Here is a 15,803-nt window from a genome sequence, read left to right as displayed (position 1 = left end):
TAGGACTATTAGATTGTACCAACTAACCAAACCATACCAATTAACTGGCCCCTAGTTCATCCTTGTGCTTTTATATCCAAATTCCAAGGTCATGTGTTGAAAGTTTGGAATTTTTATCATCTTGTTTAGAGAATATCATTTGTCATCTTATTTAGAGAATATCTAGAACCACAACCTTTTGTGCCAAGAATTCTGATCGATAAATTCTTAACATTTAGAACAACAAAACTGCTGTGCTTCTAGTGAGTACCTTTAGTTGATATAGTGATTCAGCTATTGCCTATTCATAGCAAAATTGATTCTGAAAAAAGGGTTTTGTTAACAAGAGTTTCTTGTTAAGGAGGTTTAAAACGAGTCTCACCTGCGTTAGGAAGTTTAAAAAAAAAACTACTAAACAAATATCCTTAAAACTAAAAGTGAATCAATTTACTATAAAAAGCCAATCAAGCTGCATTATAAAATTCAATCTTAACAAATACCTTACAAACTCACATAGAGCAAGTGACACAGCTATTGCCCATTCATATACCAAATTTGATTCTTAAAAAATAGCCAAATAGTTGTGACAAACTGGCACAAAAATCTTCAGTACACAACTACATACTGTTAGGGAGAGATGATTTTGGTTGCTTTTGTGAGGCCTTAAACTCATTTGTGCTACTTTCCTAACCTCCATATCATGCATACAAAAAGCTGTATCATTATCACCCTATGTTTGAATCATCAAAAGAGAGAAAATTAAAAATTTAGAAAGAAAAAAAAGAACCACATAGATAGAAGTTTCTTTTTGTGTTATTGATAATGTCACGGTTAGATGAAGAAGTAAAGCAAGATGAAATGCTTGGAAACATGATTGTGTTGGGTGTTTCTCTCATAGTAATTGCAGGAGTTGTGATTGGAGTTATTGCTGGGGTAGATAACCCCAAAGAAGCCACCTCGTTATCAAACAAAAATATTACCCTTGCTGCTCTGTGCAATGAAACTGATTACAAGGAATCTTGTATATCTAGCCTAGAATCCGTAGGTAACCAAACTGAAGTAATAATCTATTTCAAAGGTGCTGTCAATGCTACCATTTATGAAATGGAAGATGTGGTAAAAATTGCCAAACAAGTTGACGTTGCGCGCAAAGAAGAAAAGATGGCACTTGCAGATTGTATTGAGCTAGTGGAGTTGTGTCTTGATGAACTCCAATTTGTAGTGACAATGGTAAATGCTACACCAAGTTTGTTCTTTAATGATTCATCTGATGCTAGGATGAGCTTGAGTGCTGTACTCTCATACCAAAGGGCATGTATTGAAGGAATACAAGAGGCTTCTTCCACATTTGATATGGAAAGAGCTTTGCAAAAGTCCACTGAGCTTACAAGCAATTCTTTGGCTATAGTTTATGCGTTTTCTGTCAATGATGACAAAGGAGCAGAATCTTCAGGCATGAGTCGAAAGCTTACCTCAAATCATTCTTTTGATATTAAGATTGCTCAGGCGCCTGATGCAGTTGTGGCTAAAGATGGAAGTGGGAAATATAAAAGCATCAATGATGCTATCAATGCATACCCCAATGGGCACAATGGAAGATATCTTATCTATGTAAAATCTGGAACATACAGAGAGAATGTTATTATCCCCAAGAATAAGACCCAGATATTCATGTATGGTGACGGGATGAATAATACTATTATCACCGGAGTTTCTATGAATGGAACTACCTATCGAAATGCGGCTTTATGTGAGTTCCTCAACCTCTATCCCATTTTTAATGTTAAACAAGAAGTTCACTGTTTTGATATTAACAAAAAAATGACAACATTGAAACAATGATGAATTGTGTGTGCGTAACCAATTTATCAATACCAAAATTCGGACCCCAAACCAAAATTCTTGGCTCTGCTTCTACCACTTAGTCCTATAATTATCAACGAAAGTGAATTTGGATAAAAATAGAACATCTTTCTACAAGTAAACCAATATATAAACTCTAATTCTGTTTCTCATTGTTCATCAACTTTTGCTAAATTTCCCTCTCTCATTGCAGCGGCTATTGGCAATGGATTTATATGCAAGGATATTGGCATAATTGTAGATACAAGTAGACGAAGTCTCTTAGCGGCTGTTAAAGTCCAGTCTGATAATGCAGCCTTCTTCAACTGCAGAATAAATGCTACCAACTTAAGTATATATGCATTAGCCCACCGGCAGTTCTTCCGAGATTGTGAAATCTATGGTGACACAAACATCATCAGGGGTGATTCTGCAGTAGTATTTCAAAGCTGCAAAATCGTTGTCACAAAGCCTTTTGGATCAAAGGTTACTATAATAGCAGCACAAGCTAGGAGTGATAGGCGTGAAAGCACAGGTTTTGTACTCCATAACTGCAATATTGGCGGAGACAAATCTCTCTTCCCTAAAGGGCTAAACAATGTCACTTACTTGGGCATGCCAATGCAGAAATATTCAAGAATAATTGTAATGGAATCAATTCTCGGAGATTTAATTACTCCAGAGGGATGGTTTAACAATAATGAAACCTATGGAATTGAAACTGTGACCTTTGTTGAGTATGGTAACAAGGGGATTGGAGCTCAAACCAATAAGAGAGTCAAATGGCCAGGTTACAATGTCATCTACAACAAAAATGATGTACTACGTTACACGGTTGGTCGATTCATTCAAGCACAAAAATGGTTGCCAGCAACTGGAGTCACCTTTCAGGCTGGGCTTTTTTCTTGAAGATAGAAAGAAACATTTAGGTGTAGGGGATACTCAACAACGAGAACATGTAATTCCTTTATCTTCTGCCAAAAAAAAAAGAGTGATTAAAAGATGGAGAGAGCTGTCAATGTTATTTTGTTCAGGTCTAGATAGTCACTTAACTTTGGGCAGCCAACCTGAAAGCTATTTGCAATCCAAAAGTGAAGGCAATTTGTAATTAAAACATAGGATTAGAAGAAAGTTTCCTTAATGACAAATATTGGTAGATAGATTTTGTTTTCCAATGATTGCTGCAGGAAAGATGGGACAAGAAATTTTAATTCAAGTATCTGAGTTTAGAATGTGATCATCAATTTGGTTTTCAGGTCTTCCCATGTTTAGTTTCATGCTAAATCTTCTTACCCTTTTTGCAATCTATAGAACCAACTTGTTTCTCAAGATCTCTGTCATGTCCTATTGGTAATCTACTTTTATAGACTAAGGTTGTGTGGCTTATAGGTCGTGTGCATGTATATATCCTTTGAGCTTGCTAACATCTAGATGTATTAATCCATGAATGTTGTAACTTGTATGTGTTTAAGCCAAAGGAAGAAATTAGTGTCGTCTGTAGTCTTAAAGCTTTTGAGAAGCAGCTGGAATTTAGGAATGTTGACAATGCAAAAACCACATGAATAAAATTTTACAGTTTGAAGGAAAGTTTCTCCAATTCAAAATTTTAACTCATTTCACACCCCTTTTTTTACGTCCACTTTTATTTTTTAAAATGTGGACATTTTTTTGTTTTTGTTTTTTTAAATATGTACATGCATTAATTGTGGATATTTGTATAAAGCGGAGGATGTAAACAAATATAAGATGATATTTTTTCAAAAAACAACTAGTATTATAGGGCAAACACTATTAATTAAAATGGTGAATGTGCTGTCCTATATGTAGAAGTACAAAATAAGGCATGAAACTGATACGTGATCATTTTAAGACATATATCAATTCATTATTTCCTTCGGCACATAAGAGCTCCGTATGAAATTTAAACCCCAATTAAAATCCTATTGTATTTGTAGGGGTAAAGGTCCAAGATCGTATATTGGGCCTTGGACTTTATCTGAGGAGATAAAAAAGTCCGAAGAGAAGCTATTAGTTATGAGATATTCTTAGACCAAGTCCTATAAGTGGAGAGCAAATGAATGACTGTCCGAGGGGTACATACTCCTTGAACTTAATGAATATGGTTCAAAATATATAACCGAGCAATTAAAGTTACCTACCGAGAAGGTTCAATGATAGAGATGTGCTTCATGGGCATGAGAGAAGGAAGAGAACCTAAAAATATCTAAGAAAAGGCTGACACCACCACATTAAATGCACAATAGCTACTTTACTAGCCGCATTTATGTGGAGAAGACCTCTGAACAATACTACCTTGGCTATCGCAACTCACAGAGAGTTAAGGAAGGTGGTTGATGGGACAAATACTCAAGTAGGGGTTCAGATAATCAACAAGTGGAGGGTGAAGATGACACAAAAGAAGATATATAAGGTAAAAGACTCTTCATGGAAAGGGAATCGGAAAATAAAGAGAGAACACTGTAGCAATATAAACTATCTTAGTATCCAACTGTGATCAATATACAATAATTGTGGCCTCCTCGGATTGAAAGTCCATTGATATTAACATCTATTATTTGTGTTTGATTGTCATTTAGTTCAATACTAGCCGTTATCCAATTCACTAGGACCTAATTCTTTGACCCATTCTCTACAAATTCATTGTATTGCGCTCATTGGACCAAGACTCTATACATTTTGAGCTTAGGCTCCAAATTGTGACCCTACAGTATTTAATTAAAAACAAACACGCGCTCACAAAGTTGAAGGCAATTTCCTTTAAAAAAATAAATAAATAAAGGCACTTTCGAGCCATATTCATTAATTGGGTTTGTCACAGCTAACATCAATTTTTCTTTTTTAATAGTAGCTTTCGACCATTAAATTTCATAAACGCATGCTTCTTATGATTGTACCAATCCCATGTGCCATGTTCATAAAAAAAAAAATCCCATGTGCCATGTGGTGTAATCCATTGAGTGTAAAAATTTTCCACTGATTTGATTGCAATGTCCCCTACTAAAAATCGTCGATTATAATTGAGATCAAGATCAAACCTTATGCAATTCTTCTGTTAACTTTCACAAAAAATTTTCACTCTCAATTTTTTTAACTTTCACATTTTACTTTTTTTAATCAATGGCTAGAATTGAAAGTTACTTTTCTCCATTCTTAATGAAAACAATTGAGAGTGGAATTGATTAAAGTACAATAGCCTTGTGATTACCATCTGTCTATTATTGACTAATTTGAGGGATTGAGATCTAGTGCAATTACAATTGCACCATGCAATTACCTCTCTCTTCTTTTACAAAAATTTTTATCACATCCACTTTTTAATTATTTTTTACTTTATTTTATTCAATGGTTGAGATTGAAAATTACTTTTTCCAACTCTCAATCTCAACCTTCAACAGCAATTGTTGAGACAATCACTGCAAAAACAGCACCGTATGTGAAAATTCTTTTCAGTGACATAAATTATTAAATTAACATTTATTTGAGTATGAATCATCCGAGAATCAATCACATCATGTTTACATATCACTAAAATTATGAAGTCCGCCCATTAAAAAAACATTTCCTTACTAGCTATTGTTTAGCCTATTCTTTACTAGTCGACTATTAAAAATTTAGACTTGTTTATTTAATTTTTAGTTCAAACACAAGTTGAGCTTATCATCTAACAAAATTATATGTTTAAGCTTAGTTTGTTTACTTATTGAACAAGCTCAAACTTGTTCACGAACTACTTAATTAACTTATTTTTTTCCTATTTATAATAAAACCAAGACTAAAACATTTCACTCCTTCACAAATTTAAGAATTTTTACTATAAATGGATTGTTTATGTTATGAATAAATTACAAATAATAATTGAGCATCATATGAACTAATTTACAAACTTATTCAACTTAATTTCAAGTCTATGTAAATATATTTACATATATAGTTGATTCGAGCCCTCATGTTCACAAGCTTTTTCACAAACACATTATTATATTTGAGCTTGACTCATTTAATAATCAAACCAAAAGTTAGGCTTGAGCTTGGTTTGTTTACTAAACAAACAATCATAAACAAGCTTTTTCTCAAGTCGAGCTCGAGCTAATTATAAACAACTTAATTCATTTACAGCCCTAAATGGATTAGTCATGCTCAAAGATGCAGAAATAGATGCTAAACAAGTGATAAAGGTTATTACTTAAAAAAAAAAAAAAAAAAAAAAAAAAAAACCCTCAAAATATTGTGATGAATTACAGGACTACAGTCCAAGCTCTTTTAGAGTATAAACTGGAACTCAACTTTAGAGAAACTAACAATAACAATGACAGCCTACCCAAAAGAGGGTGTCATTAAGATGTGCCTTTTTTAATTTTATTTCCCATCCGAAGTTGCTTTTGTATTTTTTGGAATAATTCAATAACTTTTTTATAATTCAATAATTTGGTGTGAGGGATTTAAGGTTTAAACATTTTTATTGGAAACTCTAGCAAGTATTAGTTAAGCTTTAAGGTTCTAGATAGCATTTACTTTTGTGTCAAAGGTGGGGGCAAGTTCAAAAGCCACCCTAATGAGCCAATTTAAAATGACCAAGGAATAAAAATGGAGGAATGTAAAGACAGAACACTCCAATTTCCCAAAGATTCAAAGGAAAGTTCATCCAGGAGCCAAGTGGCTGATCTTAAAGGATCCACTCCATTATAAAAAGGAAGTGCATATTGAGAAAGCAGTAGCACCATAACAAATATAAAGGCAAGCCAGTAAGAAAAAGAATAAAAGAAAGAAACTGAAATAATTGAGAATTTCTAATTGTTGGAAATAATTGAGACTCTCTTTCTCTCTCTCTCTCAAAATTCATAAGTAGCACCAATTTATTAACATTTTTATTGGGTGAGCAAGTTTTAATTTTCATGATTATCAATTTCTTATGTCAATTATTGTCACATTTTATTTAATATAGATATGCTAAATTTTCAATTTATGAAATCTGTTTTATGATTATTGCTTTTTATCATCATACCAATAATCCAATCAGTTTAATCAAAGTTTAAATCTCAGGTCTCTTATTCGATCACAAGAGATTTTACTAATTGAACTAACTAAATTTTACATTATTATCTCTTATAATTGACATTAAATGACCATGTATAGTATATCAATAACAAAATTTTTTGAAAGGGTGTTATTGAAATCAATATCCAAATCGCACGATCAAAATGAAAATTTTTAAATACAAGGGATCAATAGGAAAACATTTATAATTTGGCTTTTTTGTTTTTGTTTTTTTCGAGAATCTATTATTTAGCTAGTCAAATGCTTATCTCTATTTTTTTTATTTCTTTATCTTTTTTAAAGTAAAGCTCACTGCTCAAAGCCTTTTTGAGAAAGGAATCGCACACAAATTATGACTTATTTAATAAAATAAAATTCAAAAAACGATAGCTTTATACACTAAAGTAGTCCAAGCCAGCATCCACATCCGGAGGACAATCTTGAAAAATGGGCGAGATATGATTCGTCTTTTCACCAAATCAAAAACAACTGCGCCAAGCTGTTTGGTAAGAAATTTTTAAGAATATTGTTTAAATTTTCTAGAAATATGGCTTTCAAACAAAAAAAATTCTAGAAATATGTGAATAAAAAAATATATAAAAAAACAAGTTGTGGTTGTGGTTTTTTTTTTTTTTTTTTTTTAAGCTAGAGGAGATAAGGTTGAAAAAAAAAAAGTTGCGGTTTTTAAAAAAAGGGACCTTGAATTGTTGGAGTAAAATATTTACGTTAACTTTATTATACTATAAAATATAAATATAATCACCTAGTGAATTACAAACAAATTTAATTACTTTTTAATCTATCTAAATATATAAAATTTTTACAAAATTAAAAGTTTAATTTTTTTAATTGTCATCAATTTTTTTAATGTAAAAGATTTTTTTTTTTTTTTTTTGTGCGTGATATTTTATAATTTATATGTTTGTATGTCATTTTAATAGTTCACCGTAAAAGACAATCTTTACTAGACCAAAATTATGCAAAATCGCAACCGTTTTGTACGTTGGAATCTCTTTGCGTGCATTTTACTCAAAAATAAAGAAAACAAGTCCCTCTCCTACCCCTTAACGTTAACGTTACTGCATCAAAATTTAGGAATTAGTAGGAGCACACGTTTTTTTTTGTATTTTTTCACAACTTTACCAAATTTTAATTTGTTAGATTATTATTACTTTTTATTATCACACTATTTGGTGTAAGTGAGAATTAAAATTCAGATCTCTTTTTTAATTATAAAAAATTTTACCAATTGAGTTAACTAGAACTCACTAACGTGATAAATTATAAATAATAAAGAAAAAATTGTAAATCCAAATGAAAGTAAGCATTACCATTGTGGTGTAAAATTCTATAAATTGCTATTTTTGCAATACATTCACTCAAATTAAGATTTACACGGATGTGTATTGTTAAAATTTTTTAGCAACTATAACTAGTAAGTGTGTGTATAAATACTTTAGTGTAGCTAAATGGTAAAAATAATATATTATATTTTATTATCTCTCTTCCAATAAATAATTATTAAACTTTTTTATGACTTTTCTCTAAGGACGAAACCAGGATTTGAACCTAGGGGGCAAAGCATGAACCAAAAAAATTTCAAGTCACATGGTTTATTAAAAAAAAAAAAAAATCATGGAAGACAAAATAATTGCGCTTTATTACCATAAATATTTAAGTCAAGAAGGAAATAATATGAACAAAAAAAGTTGAAAGTTACAATATAATATTCTAATATTTTCAAAGAAAGAAGAATTAAAAAAAAAAAAAAAAAACTTCAGATCTCTAGATTTTGGGTAATTGGAATTAATATGTTGATCTTATTACGTTGACCAACTCACCAATATGATAAACTCATACTTTTGAACGCAACTGAAAATCACACTAATGAAGTTTTCAAAACCTTGTTTGAGGATTTTAAAAAATTGGGATATTAATATTAAGAGTTAGCAATGCTACATCATCAATATTGGCTTTTAAAAGAATTTTGCATTTTATCTTTTAAAAAAATTTAAATATTGTAATTGACTTTCCCATAATTTATAAATCAATTAAAAAGTCATATAAGTTATTGTCACCCCCGTAAAGAATTTTTTTTTTTCTACGAGATTTTTTTGATTATGAATTATTAAATTATGATATTGGTAATTTATGGATTTTTTGTTGTGTTAAATTTGGACTATAGAGGGGTCACGGGCCCAAAAAAAAGTTAGGTGATTAATTTTTTTGGATTATTTGGACCAATCCAAAAATTTGAAGGGACAACTATAAACTCTAAAATATTAGTCAACCTATATACCACTTAAATTTTTCAAAGAAATGGTTTTGGGTTTTTGGGGGCCCCCTTGTCCCTTAGTGGGTCAGTCCCTGCTTTTCTCTCTCTTCACGCTCTCTCTTATAAGTAAATAGTAAATAAAAAATAAAAATATTTAAATAAAATGGTAAAAGAATAAAAATTAAGCTGTTGGATTTTTTTTTAATACTAAGGGTCTATTTAATAGAAGAATTTAAGTAATGTTGTTTGTATTTTTAAAAAATATGTGATTTAAAAAGTGTTTAAAAATATGGGTAATATTATTTAAAAATTTAAAATATATGTTTAAAATATTCTACCAAATAGATCCTAAGTATTTAACATACACATAGAAAAAAGAGAAATTTTTTTAAAAATTAACAATAATACATATTTAAAAGGATTTAATTCTTACGTACATATTACGACTTTAAATAATAAATAAAATAATTTTTTAAATGATAAAATAAACCCGAATGTAAATGCTCACTACTCCCTCTATCGGGTCAAAATTATGACAAAAGTTGTGGTTATAACGCGTAACTACGTGTCTGCTTCCTCCGACATGAAAGACATTGAAAGCATCGTCCACCTACCATAATTTATTATTGTACTTTAAACGCTTGGAGTGTTTCAAGGGGCACCTTTATATTCCACGGTGCTCGTAACTCGTGACTCTTTACTGACATCAACGCGTTTTTGAATTCTAGATACCCCCAAGACTTGTTTTACAATGCCCATAGATAAATATATTTTTCAAAATTTTATATACCATTAGATCTCATATTGCTTATTTTTGTTGAAAAGTAACAAAATATTTTTTTAAAGGTAAAATACCGTTTTCCCTTAAAAAAAAATAAAGGTAAAATACTGTTTATTAATACTGTTTACACGTTTTTACGTGTTGGCTGATCCATGATCAATGTCATGGGACCAGTCAAAAAAATAAAAGGCAAACGCAGAAACATTGGTATGCAAACGCATGCTTAAGCTGCGTTTGGATTGGGCTGATACATCTGCGTCTGTGTTTTTTTTTTTTTTACGCGTTTTTCAGATTGTGGTTACTGTTTATGTACTGTTTAATATACAGTAGCCACAAACTTTGACTTTTCAAACTTTTTTGGACCAATCAATGCATATTATGTACTGTTTATGGAGCCACAAATTTCACTTTTTAACAACTTTTTTATTACAAATGGGTCCCACGGTATTATTTACACATTTAAAAATTATTACGCTACAGAGTTTTTCAGTTTTCAACTGTATCCAAACGGACCCTAAGTCAGTTGTTGGTTTTAATGAAAAATGAAAATTATTTTAGTATTTAGTTAATTTTTGCTATTATTTATAAGTCTTATTGTACTTTTTGGTATTATTTATGAGATCCAATGTACTGTTTCAGCTAATTTTTACCTTTATCTACAATATTTTTAACAATAAATTTTTGGTTTCAATAAAATAAATAATATCTAAACAGACATTTAGTAGACCTAAGATTTAAGAAAATGGTTTTTTTTTTTTTTTTTTACCTAACAAAAAAAGAGTATTGTTTTTCTATAATTTTATGGTTATTGGGGGAGGTTTAAATTCTTCATATCTCCTTTATATATTCTAAAGTGTAAGTTTAAATTATAAGATTCTTCTTCCTCAAAAAAAAAAAAAAAAAATTATAAGATTCTTAATTTAATCAGAGTATTATATCAGAAACGAATTTGTAAAATTAAAGCTTATACTTTTAAAAGTAATAAATCAAAAAAAGTTTTTTTTTTATAAAAAAAATAGTTTAAAGTTTTAAACCCTATAATTTTAAAAGTAAAACAAATTAAACATTAATAATAAAAATAAATTTATTTAAGTATAACGACATTGTATGGGTATTTAGCTTTTAACAATAAATTTTTTATTTAAATCACATTTGAGAAATCTTCCGGTATGAACTTTATTATATGAAGGTTTAAAAAACCAACCACGTATGATATAATTCATTAAATGATTTAAACAGTTTACAAGAATAATCTAACTAAATTATGTGATTAAAAGTATATAAAGGTAGTGTTTTGAGTTGACACATAATGGGTTAATTAAAGAAACTTTTTTCTTCAAAATGATTTTAGGGAAATTTTGTTCAATGTTATATTAAAAGATGAATATTTTATTTGTTTTTTTATAACAATATTTTATTTGTTGTTGTTTGAAACTGGAGGATTTAATTTGTTAGTTTCAAATTATATGGTTTAGTTTATTGCATATCTAAATCATAAGGTATAAAATATAATTTCTTTAATATATATATATATATATATTTTTTTTTTTCAATTTTTTATGACTTGTTTTTTTTTTTTTTTTTTGAGGAAACAATTTTTTATGATTTGTTAAAAGTTTTGTTTTCTTCTAAAAAAAAAAGCTTAAATTTTAGGTGGTATAAGGTATAACAATTTTTCATGTTAGATCATCATTTATAATAACGTCATTTGTTTACATGTTAATAATAACGTATTAGCCTTTTCACATGAATTTGGGGTGTATTCAAAAAAATAAAAAATTAAGATTGATTTTGGCTTTTTTTATATATTTTTTTTTGGAGAGTTTTAGGTTATGATATCTATTTTTAATAATTATCTTTTAACACCAAATTAAGACGTCAATTTGTTTTGGTATAAGTGGGGATAGAATTTCAAATAATTCTATTATTTATCTTTTACACCTAACAGTCAATGAAAAAAAAAAGTTAAAAAGAAAATCCTATTTTTTTTCTTTAATGAAAAAAAAAAAAAAAACCCTAGATCTTCTATATATATCTAGACCACCAAATCAAACTCCAACACCCATTTTCCAATCCCAACAAGCAAAGTGGGAAAGGAAAGAGAAGGCTCCGGAGAAAGTTTAAGGAAATGGGTGCGTTGGCAAGAAGGTTACATTTTTATTTTTGTAGTCTTGCAATTGCAAAATCACCCCTCTTTCCTACGCCACCCATTCCTCAAATTTCCCTGAGCTTCTCTCTTTCCACTAAAACTCTCATAGTCATATATATACATATCTAGCCACAAAAACTCCTAAATACCCATAAAATGAGTGGTAAAACAAAAGGATAGGAATGAGAGTGAGAAGAAACTAAGATCTAGAGTGAGAGGGAAAGGAAGAGTTGACTATGGAAACTCTAGGGAGTGGAAGGATTGGAAAGACATAACTCTTTGTAACAACACTCTTCTATCAGTTTGTCTTTCCTAATCCTCCCATTCCATTGGTTTCCTTTCATTCCTCCCTTTCCCTTTACTTTAATTCATGGGGTCTGTCTATTAAGTAAGTATATAATTTTTTCATCACTCGATTTAACTTTCATTTTGTTGTGATAATCATAGAATTCTTTAGCATATGATTTCTTTTAGATATCATGGCTGGTAATATTAATGAGATAGTCACAGCATAAGATAGTTAATATATAATATTTATTGTGTTTTCTTCATCAGATGTTTGTGATAGGCTTGAAATTGCACTTGATTTTATCTTGTGGTACTTTTCAATTGTTAAATTATTCTACTATTTGCATAATCATAAATTGTTTTGGATTGATTATCCTCCTTTGCTAGTGGATGAGAAATTTAAGAGACTGTGAGAGCTTTGTGGGAATTAAGTTTTATTTGTGTTTTTTTTTTTTTTTGAGAATCTATTTGTGTTGGTTTTAATTGTTACAAATTTGCAGGCTAGTTTTAATTGTAATACAGTAATCTGGGTAGAGTTTCCTAGCTTCCTCTTGACTTTTGTACAGAGTATGTGATTGAGGATAGATTAGCTATTGTTTTATTTCCAAAAAAGGTGTACTAGACTAGAGATTGCGAAGGAAAAACAAATTGTCAGATTATTATATAAAAATGATTTCCATGGACAAAAAACCAATCAGGTTTAGACCCATCTCCTATAAATTTTTGTTATCAAAATTGTTTCAAGTCTCAGTGTCTTCAAAATTTGTCACAAAAGTGGTTTTTGACAAATTGTTAAAAAAAGATAAATACAAAACTTAACTTGCATTTTCAGTTGGAAATTATGACTTGAATCCTCACTTATTGCAGATATTTAGCAAAATAATTTTTAGGTTTATAGATTTTGCATACCGTTTACGGAACTCACCCATCTGAACAAAACTTCCACTATTATTCACATTTAAAAATTATTTTATGCAGTATTTTTAGTTTTCAATTCAAACTTTTTTTTTTTTTTTTTCTCTAAAACAAAAGCTGTTAACCAAAGTCGCTTCACCCATGTGATTGGTGAAAGACAAAAGTCACATGAACTGCTAAAAGTAAAAATTTATGAACTGCTAAAAAGTGGAAAAGCAGTAAAAATTTCCTCAAATTGGACGTATTTATTGACCAAAGGGGTTGGTCGCCTGATTTCAAAGACATTTATTAAAATCAAGTTATGGATTCAAATCTTAGGACCACTCGAGAGAAACTCTTCTGTATATGTCTGTGAGCCTTATTGGCAATTGTGTAACCAGAATACTCTCATATCATTTTTGAGTTATAATGAAATTGGATTCAATATACTTAGTTTTTAACCATTAACATTGTCTCCTTTTTTTTAGAGCCTATTTGGATAGAATTTATTTTGCAGAAATTGAAAATATTGTAATAAAATAATTTTTAAATATGTGAATAGTATTGTAAGATTAATTTTTAATGAAAAAGTTGTCGAAAAATATAGATTATAGGTCTTGTGAACAGTGTATAAGACCCACAAAATAATGAAAAATGGTTGGAAAGTCAGAAATATATAGTTACTGTTCATAGTATCTATTTGGATATACGTTACGTTTTTTGCGTTGCTATTGTTCATGCTAGTGTTTATGAACGGCAGAAGTATATTTCTGACTTTTTAGTCACTTTTCATTAGTTTGTGAGTCTTATGATACTATTTATATATTTAAAAATTATTTTATTATAATATTTTTAATTTTTAGTTTTAGTAAAATAAGTTCTATTCAAGCAGACGTTAATCTTTTTCAAGGTTAAATGAGGTTAAAGGAAGACACAAAATGTTCATTTTTAAAAATAAGTATTGTTGTGCCTGCGTGATACATGAATTAATAGAAAATATGATATGTTAATACTTCTTTTGAATTTTTTAATCATTTTGATAATTAAGTTTCATTTGGATAGTATTATATATAGATAAAATAAGCTTTGGTAATAGAGTTTCAGTTATTGTAAATTTTGTTATAACTTAATGGTTTAATAAGTCATATTTTAAATTTTTTTTTTAAAAAGAGTTTCAATCTGTAGCGTCTGCATGTGATTATTACACTCAATCACATAACAAAATTTAACGTCATACAATTTGTAGTATTTGCATATAGTCATAAGGTGCAAGTACGTATGTAACCCAAATTTTTAATAATTATTAAAACCAAAATTAAGATAGATTAAAATTAATATAAAATAAATAATGGAACTGTTTTGTAATTTGAAAAACTCTAATAGCAATGATAATAGTAAAGTTATTGCTACCTATGATTATCTAATAGTTTAAGTACAATTTTATATTTTTTGAGAAACAAGTATAGTTAATATTGTTGGGGCTGTCTTATCTATAATGTATATTGCATAGGGTGCAAAAAAGGGAAAATTCTTATTACTCCTTGAACACGGGAGAAATTGTGTTCACTTCTCTTATATCACAGTGGACTCTACTATGAATATAATGAGTGATCCCTATTATAAATATGAGAAAAATGAGTTTTCTTTTTTCATGTTTGGAGAAATTGTACTTTTTTTTTTTTACATTTACGATGGACTTCACCATAAATATAACGAGGGATCCTATCATAAATATAAGAGAAGAGCTTCATTTTTTGAAATACCCTATCATAAATATGAGATAAAAGAGTTTCATTTTCCTCAAAAAAGTACCTAAAAAATTACTTGGTATACAATTTGGCGTAATCAGACTTTTTTTTTATAACAATAGTAGTGCTCTCATAAAAGGAAACAATAATAATAAATCAAAGTTATTTATATATATAATAATAGGTGAAGCAGAGAGAAAATCCAATTAGATTTCAATTGGATTCTCAATTTTGCGCCACTTGTCCTAACCAAAACTCAAAAAAAAATTTAATTAGATTATAAATTTGACTTCAATTTTGTGTCTGTATCTTATCTAAATTTTCTAATTGTTGTGTCCAAATAAATGATGCGTTAACATTTAACACAGAAGCCAATAAAACCACAATAATAATGCTCATTGGTATAAGCAAAAACATCTTACTTGCACACTTTCATGGAGATTATAAATTGGACTCCAATCTAAATTTTCTAATTTTTGTGCACAAATAAATGATGCATTAACATTTAACACGGAAGTCAAAAAAACCACAATAATAATACTCATTGGCCTAAGCAAGAACATCTCATCTGCACACTTTTATGGGTGATCTCAATAGAGTCTGGAACTCTTCTAATCCCACAACCAGAACCAAGGAGTCTAACAAGAAAGACTATAAAAGTAAAACATCATCTCCTCTTAATTCCATATCTTCATCCCATGTCTCCTCCTCTCTCAACCTCTACCAACTAGATCCACACACTGCCCTCTCCTCCTCCTTACGGATTTTTTAGAGCAAGGCCGGGTTCAAACA

General features: G+C 29.4%; 1 protein-coding gene across 1 annotated transcript; it reads left to right on the top strand.

Moving 5' to 3' along the window:
- Positions 1-3,037, top strand: LOC115951775 (pectinesterase-like). The gene is made up of 2 exons (XM_031069144.1): positions 1-1,729; positions 2,036-3,037. The coding sequence occupies exons 1-2, from the start codon at positions 802-804 to the stop codon at positions 2,728-2,730; spliced, it is 1,623 nt and encodes a 540-aa protein (XP_030925004.1). The 5' UTR covers positions 1-801; the 3' UTR covers positions 2,731-3,037.
- The last annotated feature ends 12,766 nt before the right edge of the window (positions 3,038-15,803 follow it).

This window comes from Quercus lobata, chromosome 1, assembly GCF_001633185.2.
Source record: "Quercus lobata isolate SW786 chromosome 1, ValleyOak3.0 Primary Assembly, whole genome shotgun sequence".
Classification (NCBI taxonomy): Eukaryota; Viridiplantae; Streptophyta; class Magnoliopsida; order Fagales; family Fagaceae; genus Quercus; species Quercus lobata.
The sequence above is the reverse complement of the archived record's forward strand: the minus strand, read 5'-3'. Positions and strand labels throughout refer to the sequence as shown.